Consider the following 26,083-nt stretch of genomic DNA (forward strand, 5'->3'; position numbering starts at 1 on the left):
CCACAATATCTGACGGAATCATGTATATATTTCTTCATCATTTTATACACATTTCTATAATTCTTCCAGCCATATTTGCTATTTCTGGAAACTGTGGACTCTCAATTGAGATTGAAGTTCTATGACTTTGCAGGATGTTTTGCTGTGTGTGTGTGTGTGTGTGTGTGTGTGTGTGTGTGTGTGTGTGTGTGTGTGTGTGTGTGTGTGTGTGTGTGTGTGTGTGTGTGTGTGTGTGTGTGTGTGTGTGTGTGTGTGTGTGTGTGTGTGAGAGAGAGAGTTTTGAGTTCCTTGTAGAAATGTTCTTTATTAAATCAAAGTTTGCTTTGGGAGACAGCAGTCATCTGACATGTTTGTGACAGTTCTGCAGCTTGTTTGAGCCACAGGGTTCACCGTCTTTTAGTCTGTTTTCTGGTCGTTAGTGTTAAAAGTCTGAGCCTTTAATGAGGAGTTTAGTTAGTAAATCTTGTTGACCAACAGGTGTGGGTGTGGGGGTCATTGTGGGGAACAGATGGTGATAGGAGACACTTCAGGATGAAGAGCTTTTGTATTGAAATGAGTCGGGGGGGGGGTGTCATACTGACTTTCACTTTTACTGTCTGTGTTTGACCTGAGTGTTTGTTTATGTATTTGCACTGCTCAACACTGGAGGAGGGAAAGTTTACCCAATATATAGTTTATATATTATTTTGATATTATATATATATATAGTTAAGTTGTAGTCTTTGATTAGGTCCTCTTCCCTGAAGACTTCTCTCCTTTAAATGTTAGACATATGTTTTAACATTCTGTGTTAAAAGTGTAAAACCATTACACCCGGGGCATTTCCAGTTTCACAGTTTCCTCGATTCCTTTCCATGCCTCCTCTCCTCGAGTCCTAGGAGGTGAGGAAAGAGGAGTCGAGGAAACAGGCCTTTAACAACATGACACATAGGTTGCCCTGGAGATGTCATTTTAAAATGTCAACAAAATATGACGTTTGGCGCCTCTTTTATACGTAATGGGTGCCAAAAGGACTTCTGCATCCCTGAATACTCGCCTCTATCTCCTCCTGCAAGCATCCTCGCTCCTCTAGGTGTTGTTTTAGGAATTGGGATGACCTCCATGATGTAGCGCTGAGATTGTTTTTGGGGTCACAAAATCCAGAGATGAGAAAAGTCCCTCTTATGTTTTTCGAATGCAAAGTCTGCTTCGCTTCGTTCTGGTTGTTACAATTAGTGATGAGCTCAGTGCTGCCCCCTGTGTTTGATGGAGGTGGTCTTCAGTTTGGTTTGTTTGGGGTAGCAGGGTCGTCTGAATTTCTGTAACTTTCTGTAACGGGCAGTTCAACAGACATGCTGTACTTCAGGTCTCTACAGTGTTTGTCCAGGTGTGTTGTGGAGAGGTAGGTTTGACTTTCTCTCTTAAGATCAATTTTTTCTTTCACTTCTTGTTTACAACTTTTTTCAGCAGCATGACTAGTTCCAGGAAAGAAAGATTAAAGACCAGACTTTAAAAAGATTAAAAAGATTATTGTATCCCCCCCTCTATAATGGCAGTTTTTTTGCTCCACCTTTGGACACATTTGTTCTTGCCATCAAACTTCGTAATCTCTTCCAACTCTGTCCACGACTCACAATCTGATCCAGCACAATTGAAATTCAAATGAATTAAATGTATTATGACAGTGATAAACACACTATAGATTAGCTACACACAGTAGGACTAAGCATCTTCTCGTGATAAAGCTCATTTCTTCCTCTCCTCTTTGTGTCAGGTGTCCCTGCGTAAACAGGAGATCGCAGATCGCCTGAACGCGTGGATCATCTTCAACGAGAAGAACAAGGAGCTGTGCGAGTGGCTGACGCAGATGGAGAACAAGGTGGCGCACAACTCCGACCTCAACATCGAGGAGATGGTGGAGAAACTGAAGAAGGTAGGAGGCTGCAGCACAGACACACAGCCCTCTGTTTAACAGTGTCAGTGTGCGAACAATGGATGCTCAGCCACTGGTTACAGGGAGGATTAGATTAAAGTTAAGATGGTCGTGAATTCATCATCCATCAGAGCTGATGAGCAACGTTTACTGAGTGAATGAGACTCAGTTTGATGAATCAACTGAGAAAGATGTAGCTTCACCCTGGGTGTAAATGCAAGAGAGAACATTTATAGAATACTGACACTTTAAAGTATCTTTGGTCCCATGTGTCCGTGTTTTTTGTCAACAGGATGACTTTAAAACTTTGACATGAGCCAAGAAACCAAGGATACATTTTGGCTCATCAAATAAAAGAATACAGACAAATGTATCCCAAGATTGGATGAATATCCAAATGCAGCTTCAACCTTTTCTTATTGTTTTAATAATATATTTAGCAGATAGTGCAGCCAGAGTTATGAGCTCTGAAAGTGAAAGTTATTTTGCTCCGTCACTCTTTGCTGCTGTGTGTGAGGACATGTTGGCCTTTTCATAAAGCTGTGAACACTCCCTCTGATTGTTAAAGAGACGACAGCTGTTTGAGCCCCACGAGGGGCCACGAGGGGCCACGAGGGGCCACGAGGGTTTGTTTTGTGTCAAAACGCTTTTATTTGTTTCTTATTGCCCTGATGGGGGGGTTAAACCTTTTCAGGCACCAGAGCTCTAAATTTAGTGTCTTCCGGCACACAGACTCCTGGCAGGAGTTGTGCTTTTGTTTCTGGCAATAATAGGTTACATGGAGTTTTAATAAAGCAAACTCTTCAGGAGACATGAAGACTTTCTTTAAGTGAGGTTGATTTTTGTTGGATTTGTTGAAAGTTACATATTTCTTTATCCTTACTTTAACCGTTGAAGCCTAGACTTAAAGCAATGATAATATGTTAATTTACTAAATCCTGGATCTGGTTCTTATTTCTGCTCTTTCTTCTGTGTCTCTCCGTCAGGACTGCATGGAGGAGATCAACTTGTTCAGTGAGAATAAAACCCATCTGAAGCAGCTCGGAGAACAACTCATCTCAGCCAGCAACAAGACGAAAGAGACGGAGGTCAACGACAAGCTGAAGGACGCCAACGACCGCTGGAAGCATCTGTTTGACCACATAGACACCAGGTGAGAAAAGAGAAGGTGGTGGGAGGAGGAGGAGCGGACCGGGGAGGAGTTAAACCTGCAGCTGTTTGAGGAAGACTCTAGCTGAATGAGTTCATGAGTTTTCATGTTTTGGAAGGTGTCGTACTAGCATTCTGCGTGATATTAGACAGACCTGCTGAACTCTACATCCAGTAGTTGTTGCCATGCATGCTGCACGCTGACTGAAGATACTTAGCATGCTTGGGATGGCAGTTGGCATAGCAACATTAGCATTCACCCTTAAGCCCGGATGAGTCAGGTTCAGAGGTAGCATGTTGTCTTCCAATATGAAGATACTCCAAACTGTCCCATGACAGTTTTTCATCATATTGTCCCGAGACATTTCTGTTCATCTACAACTTCAACACAGTTACCATCAATAGCTACGTGTTGGTTTGTCCTTTAAGTTGCTCTAAAATCATGAAGGGTAAGGTAGAATATTTCTATGAATGCCTCTCAATTGTAAAAACTAAATATGTCTTCATTATAAGGCATTACAGGCTGTTTAGGAGGCCAAACTGCAGTCCGACCTGTGCAGCTTCATCTGTGTGTTGTCTGTGTCTCCTCTTCACACAGAGAACAGCTGTTGTCTTCTGCTGTGGCGGCAGATTAAAATCATAAAGCTCAGAGCCGACAGAGGATAATACGACATTAATATTAATCCATAAGTGCAAATCTCATTCCTATACACAGAGCAGTGGTGGCTGTTTGCTGGAAGCTGCTGGATGCTTTGCTGCTATTCTATATGAAGCAGCATAGTGCAATGGGACTGATAGGTACAAAGTGACTAAACAGTCAATTGTGAGACTGACTTGAACCCATTGGTAGATAAACCAGCCTAGTATCAGTTAGTGAATAGTCTCTAAAGCAATCTATTGGTTTCATGTAAAGGGACAGGAAAGCGCAAAAATAGAGCCAATGGAAAGTAAATTAGGAGTCTTAATTGTGGTGGACACACTAATTAAATAAATCCTCTTGACTAAGCAACAATTAGAGCAAGTGACGGAGGTGGATGAGTCCAACAAACAGGACCTTCACCCAGCAGACCAGTGTTTGATACCCGCATTTTTATTTAACTGTTGGTGGTTTTGTTGCCTAAACCTAACTTTGTGGCTTTTAGCCTAAACCTAATAAGTGTTTTAGTTGCAAATCATTTTGTAAAAGAGGTGCGATTGTTTAAATATTGGGTTCTTAAAGTTATGGAAATTGTTGTTTTGATTGTGGCTGTGTTTAGCCAGCGACAGGGAGCAGGAAAACAAGCAATACAATGTCACAGATTTGGACTTTGTCTCAGTCACACTGTGACTTTTGTTTTCTTCTTTGAATTCATACCATAATATGAATCTTCTGCTTTAGTTTGAATGTTCTGATTTGATTTTCTGGATAATTATGTGTTCTCAACACTTACAAAGTTGATCCCAGAAACTCTTTGCTCTCTTTTAGCCACTTGGCTTTGTCATAGTCAAACGGCACAGTATAATTATTATCACCGCGTCCTCGCTGTGCAGATGAATGGATGCAGGGTGGCCGAGTGCAAAACAATTACTGCTAAATCTCTGGTGAAAGAACAGCACAGCGAGTTTTAACGGAATTCTGCTCCTGATAATTTGTCTGGTTAGTGACCTTGAAGGACTCTATGTGTAGTTGATTCATAAAATCCACATTGAGTGGAGCTGAGTGGACTGTTTTCATGGAGCCAGATGGGTTAAACCACTCAGGGTTGGGGGGAGGGGGGGGATTTATCCTCTATGGGAATGACTGACTTAGATGGACCATATGGTTGCTGCTTAGTGACCGCGGTGACTCTGCCTCTCCTCAGGCTCCGTTTCTCTCACACATTTTAGCATGAAGTTCATCTCAATACATGTTTGTTTAAAGACTCTTTTAAGAATCTCTGATATAAATGATCATTTATACGCAATAAGATGCAAAGAGCCAGCCTGAAGGTTGTGGTTATGTCTGTGTTGAGCATGTGATTTAACTCCAATTAGACAGTTATTTCTGAATGATGCCACTCTTTGTAGTTCCTGTCACATGTGGTGCATCTCCAGCCACTCATGATGGTTTGTAGATAGATGGATTCCTTATTTTTTCTTTTCCAAGGAAATTGGCAACAGTCTGTACTGGTTACCATACTGGAATTTCTAACTTTGATACAATACCTTGAAAGACATCAATATTCGATACTTTTATTTTTTAGAATAAAGATAAAGATAAATGGTGATGTTTCTGTCAGGTCACTGTTGGAGAGAAGAGAAAGCAGAAAGTGCAGCTGGTACCTGTGTATCAATACTGGGGGAAATGATTGATGAAACCATTTCAAATCAGGTTGTTTACTAGTCTGTAGAGCCTCACATAGACACATAAAAACATAAATACATTATGCACCACCACATAAATACTAGAATATATGCTACTTTTATTCATATAGAAGAAATGCTTCTACTGGTGAACTCTGAGTTTTCAGAAGTGTTTTGCTAAATACCATACCGTTCCAACTGACTCTTCTGGAGAACACAAGTTCATATAATGACCTCTTTAATGTGGATTGAAGCATAAAAAAAAAATCCCATAAACTGTGGACACGGCCTGAGAAGGACTTGACTGAATAAAGAGGATCTCCAATCAATGCATTACATTACATTACAGTCATTTAGCAGACGCTTTTATCCAAAGCGATTTACAAAAAATGTACAAAAGTGCAAATATTGCAAATATTGACAGAGAGGGACAAGAGGGACGAGGTCGGGGGATTGCATCATGACAGAGATGTGCCCTCCGTCTTAAACAATAGGGGGGACCGGAGTGGAGAGAGGGAGCGAGACATACAACGGTGGATTTGCCCCCCCGTCCCCTCAGAGACTGACCAGCATAACGAGGCTAAGCCTGTTAATGAGCCGCTGCTGAGGCACGAGCCTCCAGTCTGTGATGGAATGTGCCGTCGTCACACTGTTTGATTTAGATTTTATGATGCCAGAGCTGTAGAAAATACCTGTTTCTGTTTGAAGGGGTCGGGGGTCATAGCTCTGTGGAGGCCAGTACAGCTCTTTATGGAGGCCATTGTCAAGATCAAACAGGAGAAGGGTCTTCCTCAAAATGTTGACACGAAGTTGGAAGAACATTGTTGTCTAAAGCATCATCTGGCATCTACATTGGAACTAACGGACTCAAGTCATGAAAACGTTGATGGACAAACGTGTAAATTCCTCTCTTATCAGCACTACACAGAATATGTGTAACATGCTTCATATCTTAATGATCATCTTGATTATTGTGGGATTTGAGGCTCAGGATCTACAGTAGACAGCAGCCGCTAATCTGATGAACATGGGGAGTCTTCACAAGCTGATTAACACGATGAGGGAACCGTTTCTCCCTCGTATCCGGTCCATGTTGTTCACCTCTAAACCCCCAGAGAAATGTTAGGTGCAGATAAAGGATGACATTAGATGATTCAGTGTTTACAACTAACCCCACCAATTCATTAATCATGACCAGCTTTAAAAAAATGTAGAGCCAGGACTAAAAGAAGCTTTTTTTAGATATTTTGTACCAACAAAACCACCACTGTGACTATGCAGTACCAGTAATGGACACCAGGTGAAAAAGAAAAACAATCTCAGGCTGGAAGGGATGATGTATTTCTGTAGGCCAATAGCATTGCAGGTTCCCTCAAAATCAGCCAATGGGAAATTTACATAGGATTTTGGATTATTGCACAAACAAATTTATGATACTTCCAGGTTTTGTTCATCAAGATAAACTCCACTTTTAGGATGTTTGAAGTGTGAAGTAAAAAGCTAACGTTATAAAGGAACTCCACCACGGTCACATGACCTCACGTCTCCACCACTAAGCTAAAGGAGGACTAGAGTTCTAGTGAGGACGTTTAGTCGTCTCATTTAGACACTTTTTTAAGACACGTTAAAGCTTCTAAATTCCTCAGAGGGGTATTTATTGACCTATTTGATATCAGAGAACAAAACGTTAAAATCTCTTTAGCTTGAGTTAAAAACAGACCTTATTTCAGACATCTTCACAAAAACAATATTCAAAAAATCACATTGACCTTGAGACAAAGGGAACCTGAAATGCAAACTGACTCATTTCCTGTTGAAGTCAATTCATAGAATCTCTCCCTAAACATTTACACTCTTTCATTCTGAACCCCGTCTCCATTTCTCTATTTCTTTAAACCTCTTCTACCAAACACAAAGAGAAAAAGTCCACTTCACAGACATGACGTGAGTCAGTGTTTTCATTATTCTGCAGTAACGTGTCGCGCGTTTTTGTTAAGCGCTGACGGAGCTGCAGAAGAGCTGATTCAGAGTCAGTGACGACTGCCCCTCGGCCCTTTGTTTGCGTCTCTCCAAACTAAGTGTCGTCAGATGACTGCTGAGGTCTGACTCTCCGAGGGGATTAGACGCGTTGACACTGGACCGCCGTTCGCCCGCCGCTCGCCTTTGTCCCCCAAAACAAACCGGGTGCTCCGTCACCCGGACCAGCAGCTGCCGTCTGCTGACACCAGGCTTTGTGCCGACGGGCCCTCAGCCTTTAGGGGGGCCACCGCGGGGCCACCGTCCTCTCTCCTCATTGTCTGAATAAGACGCACACGAGGCAGATGTTTGTCTTTTAAAACACAATGTTGCTGCTCTCCTGCCTCCTCCTCACACCTGGCACAGCAAACGTACTTCTTTTTGTTTCTAAACTGCAGTTTGTCCGGTCGTTAATTTCACGTGGAGCTTTTAATAGATTATTTAGTGTCGTGTCGTTTGGCAGTTTAATGCTGATTAATTAAGACAATGCAGTTCTTACTTACGGCTCTCTTTTCAAGCGGTTGTAGATCTTGTCGTCATGGTGATAGTGCTGCACGTGTTGCTGTAACACGGTGGTTTGTTTGAGTTTGAACAAGAGACAAAGGATGAATTTGCCTCAGAGTTGATGTTAGTGTGTGTGTGTGTGTGTGTGTGTGTGTGTGTGTGTGTGTGTGTGCGTGTGTAATGGTAAAATAATATGATTTAAATTCCTGGTAATTAAAAGAGATGATGAGGACTGAAGGATATTTGATTTATTAGCTGACACGCAGATGTTTTTGGAGTAAAGCTTCCAACACATCTGGATCCTGAAGCTACTTTCAGACGTTCAGATTGTTAAACAAATGTTTCGACGGCGGAAAAACTTAAAAGTAAAACTCAGGCTGGTAATCTGTCCAATTTGCCATCGTAGTTGAAAAGTAAAAAAGACGCTATTTTTATTTATGGATGTATCTTTTATTTATGCAGAGGGACCTTGTGATTTATGATTACCCTGTTCATGACTGTTTGATCGTTTGTTTTGCACACAAAACATATCTCCTATCTGTGATGCAATAATGATATTTATTTCTTAACAAAATGTAAGGTAAAGGGACAAGGAAAAAGTGCATATTTTGATTATTATTGGCATAATGTCGTGAGTTGCAACTATTTTTGCCAGGATAATCGTCCCATGAATATTTTTTCCTTTAAGTCTATGCTTGTGCACTGTATGGACATTATGAAAGAGGCTGCAGAACTCCCTTTCATAAATGATGAAATGTTAGATTAGAAAGTGCGTCAGGTGATTCACGGTGAGAAGCGGTTGGCGAGTGTCCTTAGGGCTCACAATGGTCATTAATTAAGGATTCAACAGCAAAATACTTTAATTAAATGAACTTTTTCAGCCTGTGAGAGAAGAGAAAACACGTTTTTTTATACCTCGCTGACGTGAAACCGCTCCGTCTTTCGCACCAGGTGCCAAATATCACATGATCTCTGTGGCTCATGTCTGAATCAAACCATTACTGTAACAGGCAGATGGAGCCGGATAATGTAATGTAGGCTGTTTCATGTCTGAAAGGAGCTTTAGATTTATGTTTTCTTTCTCTGTACTTGTCCTTCATCATTCTCTCCTGCTGATATATAACTTACTGTTAGTGCGTTGAACCCCAGGCTGGTTTATTTGAAATAGAAGAAGAAGAAGGAGGCAGATGGAGGTTTGTCCACTCTGAGGTTTCCCCGCTGGGCCTGTCTGTGTCAGCACCGTCGGATCAAATAACGGTAACCACGATCGACAGCTGCACCTGTATCTGCTCCAGACCTGGACTCACTCTGACGGGCTTCTGGTTCTTTGTTGCTGCTCGTTGTTGTTTAAAGTGATGTCACAGTTTTACAGATGGTTTGTTTCCTGTTTGTGTCTTTGGTCCTGCTTTTAACATTCAAACATATAAAGAGACAGTTTTTGATATAAACACACCAAATGTATGATTGGTGCATTAACAAGTACATTTTTGTAGCAATTAAATGTTCTTAATTATCATTTTGAATTGTTTTCAAAAGTGGAATTTGATTATATTGAACAAATCCTGCACAGATTTACATTTGCTGAGCCGAAGCTTTATTAATTCTGTGCTTTCTGCTTTTTAAAACACATAACATTCATCTTTCTCGAATGTTTAAACTCTCAGATTAATTCACTAACTGAAAGAACAAAACAAAAAAGAAATATTTCAAAGAAGAGGAGAAAGAAGCCGTAATGATAAGGGACATTTTAGACCTAATAGTTATTATATTAATTGAACAAATAATCAACACATTCGTTAAAGGAGCTCCTGTTGCTGTGTGTCCTTGAATGAACCTGTCCCTGCATCCAGATGTTTGGAGAGAGGGGAGGAGGAGGAGGAGGAGGAGGAGGAGACAGGCGGACTGCAGAGGAGGAAGGGGAAGGGAGGGATGGAGAAGGTGGGGGGGGGAGGGTAGTGTTTGCTAGCGGAAGAGCCATCGCCATGGAGTAGCCTCCTCTCACCAGCTCGTAAGTACATTGAGCCGGATAGCAAAAGTCTGAGGAGGCAGGAGGGTGAATGGGGAGCAGATCGGGTGTTTTGTTGTGATAAAAGGAGGAGGAGGAGGAGGAGGAGGAGGAGGAGGAGGAGGTGGAGGAGGAGACACAGAGAGCCGGAGTGGAGGGGGATGGGCTGGGCTTTGTCGGTGCAGACATGTAGACAAGACGAGCGCATGCAGAGTCATTCAGAGCAGAATTCATTGAGATCCAGTCCTCTTCTGTGTGTGTGTGTCGGAATTTAGGTGGCAGCTCGGACAGCAGGTGTGTGTGTGTGTGTGTGTGTGTGTGTGTGTGTGTGTGTGTGTGTGTGTGTGTGTGTGTGTGTGTGTGTGAATGCAATGAACACTACATATGTCCATCCATGACCTCACCAGCATGTTCTATATGTTGCTGATGTTGCTCTTCACGCCTCCATTTACTGCCACATCCTCACATGCTGTAGAGACATGCAACCGGGAGCTCACTGCACACACACACACACACACACACACACACACACACACACACACACACACACACACACACACACACACACACACACACACACACACACACGTGCAGCTGTCAAAAATAGGACGTGAACATCCCCCTACAGTCTGTTATTGCAGCATCAGCATCTGAGATTGTTTATTTGTTCGTCTCATTATTCAAATCACCAAACCAGAGAGTAAAGCAGCTGCAGTGACGGTTGGATGACAGCTGCTTGTTGCTGATTGTTGCATCGTTCTTCTGCTGTGCTGGATGACACGGACACTGAATAGCATCTGAACTAGCATGAAACTTTTGAAATTTGAGAGTGCTTTGAATGGGTTTCTATGGAAACACTGTGAACACATCACATGGTAGCACATGCAGGTTGGATGACATTACAGTTTAGAAACTCAGAATAATGTAAAAAAATGATCATTCAAATGTAAACATTAGTCACTGCTGGCTCATAACTGGTAGTTTTTACTAAAATACTACTTTATGATCAATTTGTCATCATTTCTAAGCATGTAAGATATGATTTCATGGGAGAGTTATTGCCATGGACAGCAAGTCTTTTAAATCAGAGTTCCTTGTCTGTCATAACAGCTCGATAATCATGAAAATGTCACAAGAAAGTCCTTGAACCCTGGTCCTCCTCTGCTAAAACTGGGATTTTCAGTGTGATTTTCACCTTAAACTATTTTCTTTTTATAGAATCACAAAAACATTCCACTGGTGTCACGAACAGAAGGACGTGACCTACAACATATTTATGTTTTTGGTAAATGACAGACCTCCAGACAGAGTGCAATCTGAACCACTCATCCACACACACACACACACACACACACACACACCACACCACACACACACACACACACACACACACACACACACACACACACACACACACACACACTGGTCCTCAGAGGAGGGTTTTGGTGGAACGCTCTCACCGGCTGCAGTCACATGACGGTGCAGTGTCACCCTCTGTGCATTGTGCTGGTTTGTTAGATGATGTAGGTCACTGACCTGAGAGCTGACCTGGAATGCAGCCTCTCCAAACAGACAACACCCGGCTCTCAGTCGGATGTAGGTCGGCTATAATGGCTCCTGTTGTGTCGTTACGTGAGAACGATAGCAGCACTTCAACCGACTCTGTGAGGAGCTGTGGTGATGGGTGTGATTCTCGCTGTGGACAACATACTGTATATGCATCGTGAAGTGAAGGTTGTCTTCACGCTGCAGCTCAAAGTGTCCCTGCTCTGATTATTTTCCTCTCTGATGAGACATACAGCACATCTGATGTGTTTAAACAGTGGAAATGTTGCTTTTCAAATCAGTTCAATTGTGTTTTTAATAGTTTATGGACAAAGGTGGAGCTCTGATACACACCCTATACTTGTTATAGATTAATAGAGGAAACATGTGATAACGCTGTTGAAAATAGCAATTCAGTTCTGCTTGCAATACATAAACGGGTATTAAAATGTGCTCAGTTCATGACTCAGACATGCCCCACCGTCTCTCCTGTATCCAAAATATCTAAAGTCAACATGAAAAAGATCTTCTTCCTGTGTTGTTAGGTGCTGTAAATAAAGGGGTTTAATCTCTTTAACATTACATTTAAAAATGCACAAGTTTCTTTCACCTGCAGGAAAGATGAAAATTGAGGAGATTGAGATGTAGAAACATTTGTAGAATGTTGATAAGTTGCCAAGTTTGTGCTTGTGCAGGTTTGTCTTCAGACTATTTATGTAGAAGAAAACCAGAGGAACAAAACGTTTTACCAGTTTTAGGTTTCACGATCCTTGACCAGCGAAACTCCAGCGAAACCTTCTGTAACGTGACCTTTTCCCTCTCTCTGCAGGGTGAGGAAGCTGAAGGAGACGCTGGTGACGGTGCAGCAGCTCGATAAGAACATGAGCAACCTGCGGACATGGCTGTCTCGCATCGAGGCGGAGCTGGCCAAGCCGGTGGTCTACAACGTCTGCCACGGCGACGAGATTCAGAGGAAACTGGCCGAGCAGCAGGTGGGCGGAGACGGGATGGTTTCTTGTTTTGTTATCGAGATGCTTGAGCTGCATGTTTCTCAATCATGAGAGTGTCAGTCAAATATCTTAGTGATGAAGACCATTGCTGCAAGTCAATGAGGTTCAATAGAGAAGCTAAGGGGGATTGTTTTTGTTGTAAATAGAGGCATTCACCAAACCACACGGGAAAAAATGGAGATCTCAGGAATTAACAAAAGATCCAAATGGTAAATCGCAGCGGTAAAAAAAATATGGAACCAATCAAACCTCAAACCTCATATTTACCTCTATAAAACAACTGAGCCCGGACATCTGTCAGGTCAAATAAAGGCTGAAAAAGCTTCACGGGGCAGAATGGAGACTCCACTTTGAGGGGAGATTTAGGGGCAGAGAGTAGCTTAGGGATCCACGCTCCTGCTTTTAAAACCCTTTATGTGACGGCCACCCTGTAGTGGTCCGCAGCATAATAACAAAAGAGTAGATGGAGCAGGCTGCAAAGTAAAATCTCAGCGGCAGGAAGAAGGGTGTTTGTGAAGGAGGAAGCTGTCACACTGGGCTGAGAGAACGGTAAATGCACTCCGGAGCTCGGCCCGAAGAAAGGAAAATGGACTCACCAGTTAGTTGATTTTGTATCCTGCCGAACTGCTACTTTCTCTAAAAGGCGAGAGGTTTCTGGCATGAGAGGGCAGTGGATGGATCAGGAGGTTTGGAGAGAGAAATATTCAGAATGAGGAAGAATGAGATTTGATCTTTGGCTTTCTACTTCACTGCCTTCCACCAATATCTTGATCAGATTTGTGTGTTTTGGTATAATTAAGGATGGAAGCAATCTCTGATCCCAACTGACAACAGATCTGGGGTCAAGGATCTATATTTCTGGTTTAGCCACCGTATATTCGGGCCAAGACTTCCTTTTCCTTGTGCTGCTCATTTGTTTCCAGTCTGTAGTAGCCAGTTTAGGGTGCCTTGTTTCCACGACAACAACAACAACTCATCTCACCTGTTGCCTCTGTTATATCTGATGTGGTAAAGACACTGGATTATTTAGGAACATTTAACTCTGAAACACCAAAGTGACCATGAACATGGCTTCTCCATCATGGGTCAATGCTTTTTTTTCTTCTTCTGAAAAACATTTTCTAAACTTTGAAAGTGCTCTGCAAAGTGCTTCATGCAGACTTTTTTTTTGTTCCTAAAAAAGCTGCTGACAGTTATGAAATGGTCAATTTTGTCCAGAAGCTGTTGGTGCTGTCAGAACCTGACGGCTCTTAGGAGAGTTTGGATATTTCTTGTTCCAGTTTTTATGATGGGTTTCTGTGGTCAGATGCTTTAATTTCACAAAATGTTAAGAAAGGAGAACGCTGACTAAATCATCTAATGCTAATCATTCTATCTCCTCTCAAAAATACTTAAATATTGCAAATGTGGGGAGTGACAGAAGAAAAGTATATATATACCTGGAATTGGTCTGGATTTGGACAGGTGACATATCTGAGGAAAGAAATGGTTCATAAAAGAGAAGGAGAGACGTATGATGGACGGACAGACAGACAGACAGACAGACAGACAGACAGACAGACAGACAGACAGGCAGGCAGACAGGCAGACAGGCAGACAGACAGACAGACAGACAGGCAGACAGACAGACAGACAGACAGACAGACAGACAGACAGACAGACAGACAGAAACAAGAAGAAAGAAAACTGAAGTGAAATTGGTAAAAAAAATAAAATAAGGGAGGAAGAAATACAGAACGACAGCCGAAAAAAAAAAAGCTGCTGCTCTCCATTAGTGGATGACGGACGGCTGGAATGACTTCTGTGTGGAGGCGCTCTTTAAGCTTTCATCTGTCACCATGGCAACCCTGAAGATTGGTAACTGTGAACAAATGAGAGCCGACAAAAGTGCTGTCAGGCCACACACACACACACACACACACACACACACACACACACACACACACACACACACACACACACACACACACAGCTTGTAAAATAACTTTTAAAGTGGTTGCCAGGCTTGTAATCAGTTTTTCGTCGCAGAAACTGAAAATATGGTTGCCATTTTCAGCCACTTTATTTTTTGAGTAATTATGATACTATGCCATATCATTAAAGTAAAAATGTGATATAAAAGAATAAATGCTTTTGTACAGTAACTGAGGAAAAAAGCCTTTGAAGACTGGGTTTTATCTGATATGAATCTTAAGTGTTATCAGTTAACGTGTTCGGTAAAAATGGTTCTATAAAAGATGACAGCAAAAGTTATCTTGTTCTGGTTCTGACTGTAACAAAAATATGTAAATAGCACTAATACAAGAATATATTAAAACTAACTATATAAGGTCCCTCTTTTTTACCTCAGCTCTTGTAGTTTTAAAGTTGTTGCTGTTACATCCTTGACCCAACGAGGATGTGATGGTGGACTTTTGTCCTTCCACTTAAGAAGAATAAGATGACTGGCCAGCAGTTTTAATTGGCTATTTGAAAGGGACACCTTCAAACAAGGACCAAAATGGGGCAATTAGCTGGTGGGATCACCCTGAGGGTTCAACCTTGGCGAGCCTGCTCCTGCAGAGATGCAAATGATGGAACACTTTGAACAGAAGTTTGTTTTCTCCTGTTTTCTACACCTTCACGGTCATTTTCAAATCTCTCGTAGCCATCATCTGTTGCTGTAATAAACAAAAGCTTGTCTAAATGATGTGTGGTTTATTCAGACTGACTCTACCAGGAAACCTTCAAATGTGAGCCTTGATTTTCTTCCAAACATATTGTTGCATACTGATGAGGCTGTTTTTGATCTGCAGGATCTGCAGCGGGACATCGAGCAGCACACGGAGAGCGTGGCGTCGGTGCTGACGCTGTGCGACGTCCTGCTCCACGACGCCGACGCCTGCGGGAGCGACTCGGAGAACGACTCGATCCAGCAGACAACGAGAAGTCTGGACCGACGCTGGAGGAACATCTGTGCCATGTCCATGGAGAGGAGGATGAGGTGAACATCAAAATACACAGAAACCTCCCTATGAAATCTGTATTATGTCAGGTTGGGTCATCACAACAAAAAACACCTGACAGGGGGATTACATACTCACAAACATAATATATATATATATATGTGAAATAAGATGTTAGCAATCAGTCAATCTTTATATTGTATGTTTCATAAAGAATAATTAGAATAGAGATCTTAATGAATTTATATAAATTAAATGTCTCATCTGCTCATCTTTGGTTCTGTTTCCTTCTCCAAAGATGCTCTAGTTTTCTCAGTTGACTTTCCTCATTACACATTCAAAAAATAAATGGATGAAACAGTGAAATGACCCCTTGTTTGCTGTTTCCAGGATTGAGGAGACCTGGCGTCTCTGGTGTAAGTTCCTGGACGACTTCTCTCGCTTCGAAGACTGGCTGAAGACGTCTGAGCTCACTGCAGCGAACCCGGACTCCGCCGACGTCCTCTACACCAGCGCCAAGGAGGAGCTCAAGAAGTTCGAGGTCAGGGGATTTTTCAATTGTTTGTTGAAGATTAGTTAAATGTCCTTCAGTTCGTGTTTGGGTAGCCTAAAACCCTGTGTTTGTCCTGATGATGATGCTCCAGGAAAGAGCATATGTTCATCAGAATCAAAAGAGTTATTTGGAGGGTAACATGATAAATATTTCAGTACGTCTTTGGACCATTGATGGTGCCAATGGTGTCCACAATCCAAAAGATTCATGCTCTGGGGAAACTGCCCAATAGAATCAGATCTCTTTGTGTGGTACTTTCACCATTGTTTGCGCTGTGGGAAAGGTTCTGGGAATGACCAAAAAACATTAGGATTTATCCTCTGGGTACAATAAATATTCACTGCAGATCTGATGGAAATCTGTCCAGATGTTGAGGACCATCATCACCATCCAAAGGAAAAAATAAAGATAGAAAAAGAAGAAAGGAAAAGAAGTAACTGTTAATTCAACTGTTAAAGAATTTAGATTTAAAGCTCCTCTTTAGTTTTTAACAGAGGTGGGACCACATCATTGTTTTACAAGTCACAAGTAAGTTTAAAGTCTTTGCACTCAAGTCTAGAGTCAAGTCCAAGTCAAGACTGGCAACTCTCAAATCAAGTCCTAAATCCTAACCTTAGAGTTTCAAGTCCTAAACAAGACATAGTTTTTTGTTGACTACTGCATAGTTTTTACACACAAATTAAATTATCTTTGGAATCACTTTTTAAACTACCACCCAGTGACATAATGTTAGTTCTTCATGTTTGACTTGCTGGGAATGAATAGCGTTAACGTTAGTTGATTGAAGGGAATGAAGGGATATTAATGATGAATGGTGACACAATGTTTTACAAGACAAAGGTTTTAATCTTTGGGGAGAGTGTCAAGTTTTTTTAGGGTAAAAGGCTCAAGTCCAAGTGAGGTCACGACTCATTGGTTTCAAAGTCAAAGTCGAGTTGCAAGTCTTCTTTGAATTTGTCAAGTGGAGTCTAAAGTCATCAAATTTGTGACTCGAGTCCAAGTCATGTGACTTGAGTCCACACCTCTGGTTCTCAAAGCCCCTCTTTTGTTCTTAAAACCCCTTAAGGCAAATTTGTGATTAGTGATATTAAGATTTTGGATTCAAATTGACTCGATTAGACTTTCTTATCTCGTTTAACAAAGTGGCATTTCCCTTAAAATATGTCCAAAAGTTAATATTTCCATCTTTACACGGTATAATTTGGACTCATATGTTCCAGTAATGGGCCTGTGGGAAGCGTCCAACATCTGGGACCAGTTTTCTGTTGTTTAACTCATGCAGAGCAGTTTCAGGTTCAGGTATCTTGTTGCTCTGAGACTCAGAGGAAACCTTTGATGTGTCATTCTGGATTAGAAACACAGATTAGTAATCTGGTAATTCTGGTAATCTGGATTTTGCCAAAGTGCCTTCGTCTCCACGGCAACAGGGATCCAGTGTGGATGGTGTTGCTGACCACTAAAACCAAACTTCGTCCTGTTGGGGACCAGTGACGTATACAGTGACGTGTACTGGGAGCTATGGGACTGGGAGTTATGGAAATTGGCGATCTAGGTTCAAAACCACAAAGGTTGTTAATCCTCCTGAGCAGCTTGTAGTGGAGGCTTTATGCTTATGGCAGCGTCAACTAGTCAGACTGTATATTTACCTTATTTAAAAAAAGAAAGGCATGTGTGCTTTGTTATTGATTTGATCTTTTCCTTACTTCCTTCCTCCTTTCCCAAACAATCCAGGCTTGGGTCTCGATCGTAGCCTTTGGTTGACCGTTGGCCTTTTGATTTCATAGTTTAGCTTTTTCGTGATTTTCGAGGTATTTGTGTAAATCAATCAATAAGTCAGTCAATCAGTTAAACATTCACATTCCCACTAAAGTACCTTTTTTATACGGTGAGATAGTTAAAAGTGTTTTACAAGCAAATGCATTTTTGAATAAAGAAACTCTGAATGTTTATAAGAGAAACACTGATCTAAAACAAGGAAAGGTTATAACAATGGAATGTAATGGACCTTAAAATTAAAAGTATAAAATGCTCAAAAGAATGAATAAATAAATGTGAAATACTTAATTCAGCAATTGTTTTGGGGGTTTCTTGCCTTCATCAGGGAGGTTACTGTCATTTTTTTACACCTTTTTTTTAGAGAACATTGTAGATCCAGACTGACAAAAGGGACTCATAGAAAAGTCGTAATTACAAATCCGTTTTCTACTTCAGCACCATGGACAGCGTCATGAATTGATCAATACACAGTAGGGGCTTTAGAGTCTTTAACGTTAGATTCAATAGCTATAAAGCTTTACTGCATGTTCACAGACAGTTATCTTTCTGCCCCTTTCAAACTAAAAAACAAAATGATTCTGTGGTTTCTAAACAGAGTAACTCTAATATTTCTTCTTTCCGTTCTCCTGTCAGGCGTTCCAGCGGCAGGTCCACGAGCGTCTGACTCAGCTGGAGCTCGTCAACAAACAGTACCGCCGCCTGGCCCGAGAGAACCGGACCGACGCCGCCAGCAAGCTCAAGGTCCTGGTCCACGAGGGGAACCGGAGGTGGGACAGCCTGCAGAAGAGGGTCTCTACTGTCCTCCGCAGGCTCAAGGTGAGACGAATGTATTTGAGCTTCAGTACCCAGAAACCCAGTATCAACAACCCGCACCCATGACAACGAGTACGTATGCCAATCAGAAGGCAAACATCAGCAGGCATCAGATCCTCCCAGCTGATCTGAGAAGCATCTCCCTGCTCTCCGCTCCGCTCTAAGCCGTCAGGATTGAGGTCACGTCTCAGACGGTGATGGAGCACGAGAGGCGTCCCGTTGGCAGGAAGCCCTTTTTTCATCTCAGCATTTGTTGCCTGGCAGATGGAGGATGTTTCTGTTGCTTTGTAAAAGGGTTGCATGTGATCAGAGAACTGATTGGTGCTGGTTGACCAAGCCATGTTTAAAATCTGCAGCAGACCAGAGTAAACATTGTTTCATAAAAAAGACAAAATGTACCATTAAAGTGGTTTATTCCCAGGCATGAGATGAAGGAGAGAAGGGTTCATAGTTCATGATACTGAGATATGATTCATTTAATTCATTCAAATGTATTTCTTAACCGTTTTGTGAGTGACTTAAACAGTTGAGCTCGGCGCCACAGACGGGGGAAGTAAAGTCTCGTTGTGTTTACACAGTGTAATGGTACCATAACTGTTAAATATGTTCCTTCATTTTATTTGTGTAGCCCAATATCACAAATCACAAATGTGTCTCAGAAGCCTTTACAATCTGTACAGCAAACGACGTCCTCTGTCCTTGATATAGGATAAGGAAAAACTTGCAAAATAAACGTTTTACGCCAGAAAAAAACAAAAAAACATCGAAGAACATAATCAAATTTCAATACATCAATTCGAATGACAGAAATCATTCGTATAAAGATGACTTAAATTATTTCTTATACTCTTAACTATACTTAACAGCATTTTAATGATGATGTCCGTTCCCTCCTCTGTGCTCCTGCAGCACTTTACCTCCCAGAGAGAAGACTTTGAGGGAACTCGCGAGGGGATCCTGGTCTGGCTGACGGAGATGGACCTCCAGCTCACCAACGTGGAGCACTTCTCAGAGAGCGACGTCGAAGACAAGATGAGGCAGCTCAACGTAAGAGTAGTCCCACCGACAGTTTGCACAAGCTTCTCATCTTAAACCTTGATCAAAGAGAAACCTTTGAAGCGTTCCTAGAAAGTAAGCGGAGTCTTTTCCTCTGCAGGGCTTCCAGCAGGAGATCACCCTGAACACCAACAAGATCGACGCCCTGATCGTGTTCGGGGAGAACCTGATCCAGAAGAGCGCTCCTCTGGACGCCGTGCTGATCGAGGACGAGCTGGAGGAGCTGCACTCGTACTGCCAGGAGGTGTTCGGCAGAGTGGCCCGCTTCCACCACCGCCTGGTCAACAGGCGCCCGGTCAGTACGCACACATGTGTCTGTTAAGCACTACTATGGTATTAGTGATTCTACTGACCCATAAGACCTAAACTATTCCTTAGCACATTGTATTTAAAACTTGGCTTCCAAAATGACATGAAATAATAATAATTACTATTTTTAATATTGTAATAATCAGTACACAAAAATCAGTGTAATTTATAAATTAAATTAATTAAATTAATTAATAATTAAAAATGAATATAATTAAAATTTTCATTACATTTTTTGTGGCATTTTTTTTTTTAAAGGTGAAATTTATCATAATTAATAGTAGCCACAGGTACATTTTTTAACATTTTGACTCTTTTTTTTTTGTTTTTTGTGTCTCTTTTTTATGTTTTTTCTTGCAATAAATAATAAATAATACTCAGTAAATAATAATAACAATAATAATAAATAAATACAAAATATCTAAAAAATAAATAATCATGATCCTAAAGTAACAGTTGTTAATACAGATGTTTTACATGTGTAAGAGATCCAGCAACAAAGTACAAGAAACAAGAAAAGAGAAATGAGACTAGTTAGTTGTTAGTTTTAATAATGGTTTAATCTCCCTCTGAAATAAATGTTTGACTTCTTATACAAATAAAAAAATAAATGTTTATGACCTTATGAAACCTTTTGTTTCAGAGAAAGACTCATTTAAATCATTTATTTCATAATTTCTTTTTCTTCTATGTTTTTGAAGATTCTGGAGGAGGAGAGGGAACTGTCGGACCAGGACGACCCACCTGATCTAACCAACAGGACGTCCTCCTGGGAGGATGCGAGGAGGAGGAAGAAGGAGGAGGAGGAGGCTCCATCAATGGGTGGAGTCTCAGCTGGACGTCAGGCCGTGTGCCACCTCCTGGTTCCCCCTCTGGAGCGGTCGGGACGAGAGACCCCCGTCAGCGTGGACTCCATCCCTCTGGAGTGGGACCACACTGTGGACGTGGGAGGATCGTCTTCACACGAGGACGACGAGGACGGGACGTACTTCAGCGCTCTGTCAGGTGACTACTGCTGAGTATCAGCACGACTTGGTTGAACTGTGGTTTTGTATTTATATAGTATTATGTACAAAAATGCTTAAAAGGTTTTTTTTTTTTTTAAAACCAAGCCAAATGACGTCAAACATTACATGAATTTAAACCTCAGAGCTTCCTTCAACAAATAAACAAAGAGATTTTAAAAGAGTTTTGCTGTGATTTACACACAAGTTTTAGGGGCCGGTTGCAAAAAACACTTCAGTTAAAATTTAGTCAGAGTTATGGTTTCTTAAAATACAAGTTGTTACACCAAAACCCTTTAGTCTTCTCCTTAAGTTTTCCTTAATGTTCACTCACATATTTAAGTCTTTCTTCTTGTCTTGGTCTTATACTTAAAGAATCTTTATGACAATTGTTTACCGAGATCAAAACTTTATAAAACATGCATGACGTGACAATGGATGCTAATTATCCATGTGTTTTTATGATGCTGTTTTTGCATGTGTTTGACAGATGCATGTGTCAGATCTTCTCTCTTCCTCTTTTTCTGTGGTTAACTTTAGAATTAACCTTTTTGGATTTTTAATTTTGCACCTCTCTCCTTTTATTCTTTCTTTCTGATTATTACACTGCTTTTACTAAACTTTTTCCTCCTCTCTCTCTCCTCAGTGAAGTCTGTGACCGACCCGCCCAGCTGGCATCAGCCCGACTCCCCAGAGAGGAAACGAATTCCCAGAGAAATCATCCGAGGCCTGAACCCGTCTCCCACGCACGCCACCAGCACTCCCTACCACCAGCAGGGCTACGTAAGGACACATACATCAAGATCTTTGAAGTGTCCATCATATAAAAAAATGTAAGTGTGTTTCTTTTCACTGAAGAGGAGTGTGTAATGCTGTGTGTGTGTGTGTTTGTGTGTCCAGGCTAAGCTGATGTCGGAGTGCAGCGGCAGCATCAACAGTGTGAAGAGAGTGAAGCTGATCCTGAACGACGAGGAGGAGCTGGAGGATCCGGGTCTGACCAGCAGCACGGCGGACAAGCAGACCAGCACAGGTAGATAAACTACAGCGGGAGAGGTCTCACTCTGTTTGGAATTTCTGGAAAACTTTAAGTCAGATAGGTACAGGGAAATTTAGCACTCAAGGTCCTGATGGGAATTTCTGTGAGACCAGAATTTTCCTTTCTGGATTTTGTTTTTTAAACAATGGCAGACAATGTAAGACAGGTATACAACAAAAGGATTCCTCTTATTAATAATTAATGCACAAATTACTGTTAGGATTAAGTGGTTTAATTGTTACGTTTTTAGCCAAAATACAGGCATTTTCACAAAAAAAAATAAAAAATTCCCTTCATGTTTTTTTGATCATAAGTCCAAAACACAAAGATATTTTGGATTATATAAAACAGATAAAAGCAGCACAACCACACATTCTGCTTTATGGTCTGTTTGACTCTAAATGGAGCATCATTTACTAAATGAACATCATGCTGTATTGAAGAAGACTTGAAACTAGAGATTGAGACCATAAACTCATGTTTACAATGTTTACTGAGGGAATAAATCAAGAGAGAAGTAGAGTCATTTTCTCATAGACTTCTATACAACCAGAGGAGTCGCCCCCTGGTGGACAGCAGAGAGAATGCAGTGTTTAATAACTGACTCTCGTGTCTCTGCAGGTGTGATCGAGCGCTGGGAGCTGCTACAAGTTCAGCAGTTCAACAACGAGACGGACATCAAGCAGGACCTGGAGCAGTGGCAGAAGCTGAACTCTGACCTCTGTGATGTCACTTCCTGGTTGGGACGGGTGCTGCCGGAGCTGGAGAGACTACAGCACATCACACCGTCCACCAACACCCGAGACATCGAGGTCAACATCAGGAAACTAAAAGTAAAAAAAACAACAACACCCGAAAACCTCACAGGACGGTTAGAACACGAAACACTTCATCTCATCACATCTGTTCCTTGTCTTTCTTCTTCTAGGAGATGCAGAAGACCTTCAACAGCTACAAGTGTCTGATGATCTCCGCCAACCTGAGCAGCCGACACTTCCTGCGGGGGGGCGACAGCGCCGAGCTGCGTGAGCTGCAGGACGCCCTCAGCTCAGCCAATCACAGCTGGACGCAGGCCTGCGGAGGCCTGGAGAGCTGGGAGAGGAGGCTGCACTCAGGACTCATGCAGTGTCAGGTCAGAACAAGAACCTGTTAACGGAGTCTCTGGTTCCACATGAACACATTTCAGTTTGAATAACTGCTGTGGGTCAGAAGAATGTGATGAAACGTTTAAAATACCCTCTTCTTCTTCTTCTTCTTGATCTTCTTCTTCTTCTCTTCTTCTTCTTCTTCTTGATCTTCTTCTTCTTCTCGTTCTTCTTCTTCTCATTCTTCCTTCTTCTCATTCTTCTTCTTGATCTTCTTCTCCTCCTTCTCCTTCTTCATGATCTTCTTCTTGATCTTCTTCTTGTTCTTCTTGTTCTTCTTGTTCTTCTTGTTCTTCTCATTCTTCCTTCTTCTCCTTCTCCTTCTTGTTCTTGTTCTTCTTCTTCTTCTTCTCCTTCTTCTTCTTGTTCTTGTTCTTCTTCTTCCTTCTCCTTCTTCTTCTTCTTGTTCTTCTTCTTGTTCTTCTTGATCTTCTTTTTCTTCTTCTTCTCGTTCTTCCTTCTTCTCCTTCTTGTTCTTGTTCTTCTTGTTCTTCTCCTTCTTGTTCTTTTTGTTCTTCTTCTCCTTCTCCTTCTTGTTCTTCTTCTCGATCTTCTTCCTCTTCTTCTTCTTCTTCTCCTCCTTCTCGTTCTTCTTCTCTTCTTCTTCTTCTTCTTCTTCTTCTTGTTCTTCTTCTTCTTTCTTCTTCTTCTTCTTCTCATTCTCGTTCTCGTTCTCGGTCTTTTCTTGTTCTTATTATTTTTCTTCTTCTTCTTCAGGAGTTTCATGAGACTCTTCACTCTCTGCTGTTGTGGCTCGCTCAGGCTGAGAACAAACTCAGTGTCGTGGATGTCAGCGACCGGTTGACGCCGCGCTCCGTCCTTCTGCAGCACCGAGACACGCTGACGGTGAGGCGACGACCGATGAATCATCATCACTGCTCTGACATCTTATACTTTAAATCGTTTTGTTTTTTATGGCGCCCATAAGGCGATTTGAGTAAAACGTGTTTCCTGAGTAATGCCGTGTTTTAACTTTAAATATATCTATTTGTTTCAATTATTTTGACACTGATCAGTTCATGGAATCAGGTAGAAAAAAAAATCTTGTCTCACTTTCTACAAACAAAAAAACCTCTGTTGACCATAAAGCTGCACCTCAAAAAATTGGGATGAGAGGAAATAATTATATTATATTATATTTAGTTGGAAATACATTTCCTACCAAATGAATGGAAGGAAATGGAAAAGCTATTTACGGACTTTTTGAAAAGTGCTCTTCTATTACCCTCTCAGCAACAGTGAGGACATCTATATTCTGACCAAAAAATACTGCTACTTGCTCAATAGAGTTGTTCAAATTTCATCACTGGCTTCTACACTAAAAGCTTCAACAGGGAACAAATATAAATATGCACATTTGCACTTTTATCATCATTAAAATACATTATTGCCTGCTCCAGATGTAAAAAGTGACTGAACTGAAACTTGTTCATTAGGATGATCAATGCAGGATGTCATACTGTTAGTGAGCTATAAGCTCTGTCTGTACATCAGACACTGGTAAACCCTGCTGTGCTCTCTGTTGCCCCCTGCTGCAGGCTCTGCAGGAGGAGCTGCGTGGCCACCAGCAGGAGGTCTCCTCTCTGCAGGAGATCTCCTCTCAGCTCCTCCTGGAGGCCACGGGAGAGGAGAGCCTGGAGGCCAAGGAGAAGGTCCACGTCATCGGCAACAAACTGCACCTCCTGCTGCGGCAGGTGGATGCTGACCTGAACACGCTGCAGGGAAGACTGGTACGTCCATTTTATGTTTTCACTTCAGTGTCGTTTGACTCTGCATGAAGGCTCTGCTGTGATACTGGTTTCATAAACTCGATGAGCAGCTGTTCTTCTTTCCAAAAAGTCAGAATTAGCAGGTGGTAAAAATTTGATAAGCCGGCTATAGACACATTTTTTTGCATTTGTGGCAACATTGTATTTTACTTACTTGGCTGAAGCTAAAACCCTTTATTTCCTTTTAAAAAACAAGACAAAGACAAATGCGTTTAGATGTTTAATGTAGAGCTGTGTAATAAAACATTGCATCAAATAAACAGAGCTATAATTTAATGCTCGACAGCAAATCCAGAAATTTTCTCAAGGCTCACTTTTTAAACTCAACTGTGCAGTATTACTTTATTGGCGTCTATAATTTCTGAATTATACCCGAAGAAGTTTCCTGGAAAGGAACGTAATTTGGTTCCAATTACACTGAAATACAGACACAGATCTCTGTCGCCTAGAACGCCACACTTTTAATGTTAAGTACGACTTAATTATCAATGCACCGCAGGTCAGCTGAACACAGAACATTGTAAAAAATGTGTTTATTATTCCAATCACATGAAACATTTGCAATACCAGAAGAGTAATTTTGAACATAATCTTGGGTTTAAGGGCATTCTTATTTTAACCAAAATTACAGAGAGTTCTTTCCGAGCAACCTTTAGGAAATTATTAGGAAACCATTTAGAAACTGCAGACCCGTAAAATGAAGTGTTACCGAAACAAATTGGTGATTTTGGGGTATAATCAGTAAAACCAGACCTTCAGTGCTTTGCTATTAGGTAATCGTTGCCACAGATATAATGTTTTATAACCTGCTCTATCTGCACCAATTACTAATTAGGAAGTTAAATGAATTATTATTATTTTTTTTACTTCAAATCAACTTGCATCACATAAAAAAAAGTGACCTGACTAGTAACAGTGTGTACAAATAATGTAATCCCTTCACACATCTGTTCAAATATCTGTGTCCATCATTGGAAATGCAAAGTACGTCACTCTAGTGTTCCACATTCCTCAAAACAAAAAGCATAAATGAGATGCTTGTGACCTCTGTCTGTCTAATCTGATGTTCTGTTTGCTGTCTGTGTCTCAGGAAACCAGCTCAACCAGCTCAGAGGTGGACAGCATTGGACTGGGAAGACTGGGCTCTCCTCCTCCTCTGCTGCTGCACAAGGTACACATGAACATTTACTTTAGACTCTCCACAGGCTGCAGGT

General features: G+C 41.4%; 1 protein-coding gene across 1 annotated transcript in view; it reads left to right on the forward strand.

Annotated features, from left to right (window-relative positions):
- Positions 1 to 26,083, forward strand: part of LOC129103677 (nesprin-2-like) — a 44,206-nt gene that overhangs the window by 15,501 nt on the left and 2,622 nt on the right. The window contains exons 24-39 of the mRNA XM_054614259.1: positions 1,754 to 1,912; positions 2,899 to 3,065; positions 12,283 to 12,445; positions 15,259 to 15,446; positions 15,799 to 15,949; positions 18,371 to 18,553; positions 19,460 to 19,597; positions 19,707 to 19,901; positions 20,617 to 20,920; positions 21,566 to 21,702; positions 21,820 to 21,949; positions 22,577 to 22,788; positions 22,884 to 23,087; positions 23,818 to 23,946; positions 24,639 to 24,830; positions 25,960 to 26,040. Coding sequence (XP_054470234.1) covers positions 1,754 to 1,912; positions 2,899 to 3,065; positions 12,283 to 12,445; positions 15,259 to 15,446; positions 15,799 to 15,949; positions 18,371 to 18,553; positions 19,460 to 19,597; positions 19,707 to 19,901; positions 20,617 to 20,920; positions 21,566 to 21,702; positions 21,820 to 21,949; positions 22,577 to 22,788; positions 22,884 to 23,087; positions 23,818 to 23,946; positions 24,639 to 24,830; positions 25,960 to 26,040 — 2,733 coding nt within the window. The remainder of the gene's footprint in view (positions 1 to 1,753; positions 1,913 to 2,898; positions 3,066 to 12,282; positions 12,446 to 15,258; positions 15,447 to 15,798; positions 15,950 to 18,370; positions 18,554 to 19,459; positions 19,598 to 19,706; positions 19,902 to 20,616; positions 20,921 to 21,565; positions 21,703 to 21,819; positions 21,950 to 22,576; positions 22,789 to 22,883; positions 23,088 to 23,817; positions 23,947 to 24,638; positions 24,831 to 25,959; positions 26,041 to 26,083) is intronic.

This window comes from Anoplopoma fimbria, chromosome 15, assembly GCF_027596085.1.
Source record: "Anoplopoma fimbria isolate UVic2021 breed Golden Eagle Sablefish chromosome 15, Afim_UVic_2022, whole genome shotgun sequence".
NCBI lineage: Eukaryota > Metazoa > Chordata > Actinopteri > Perciformes > Anoplopomatidae > Anoplopoma > Anoplopoma fimbria.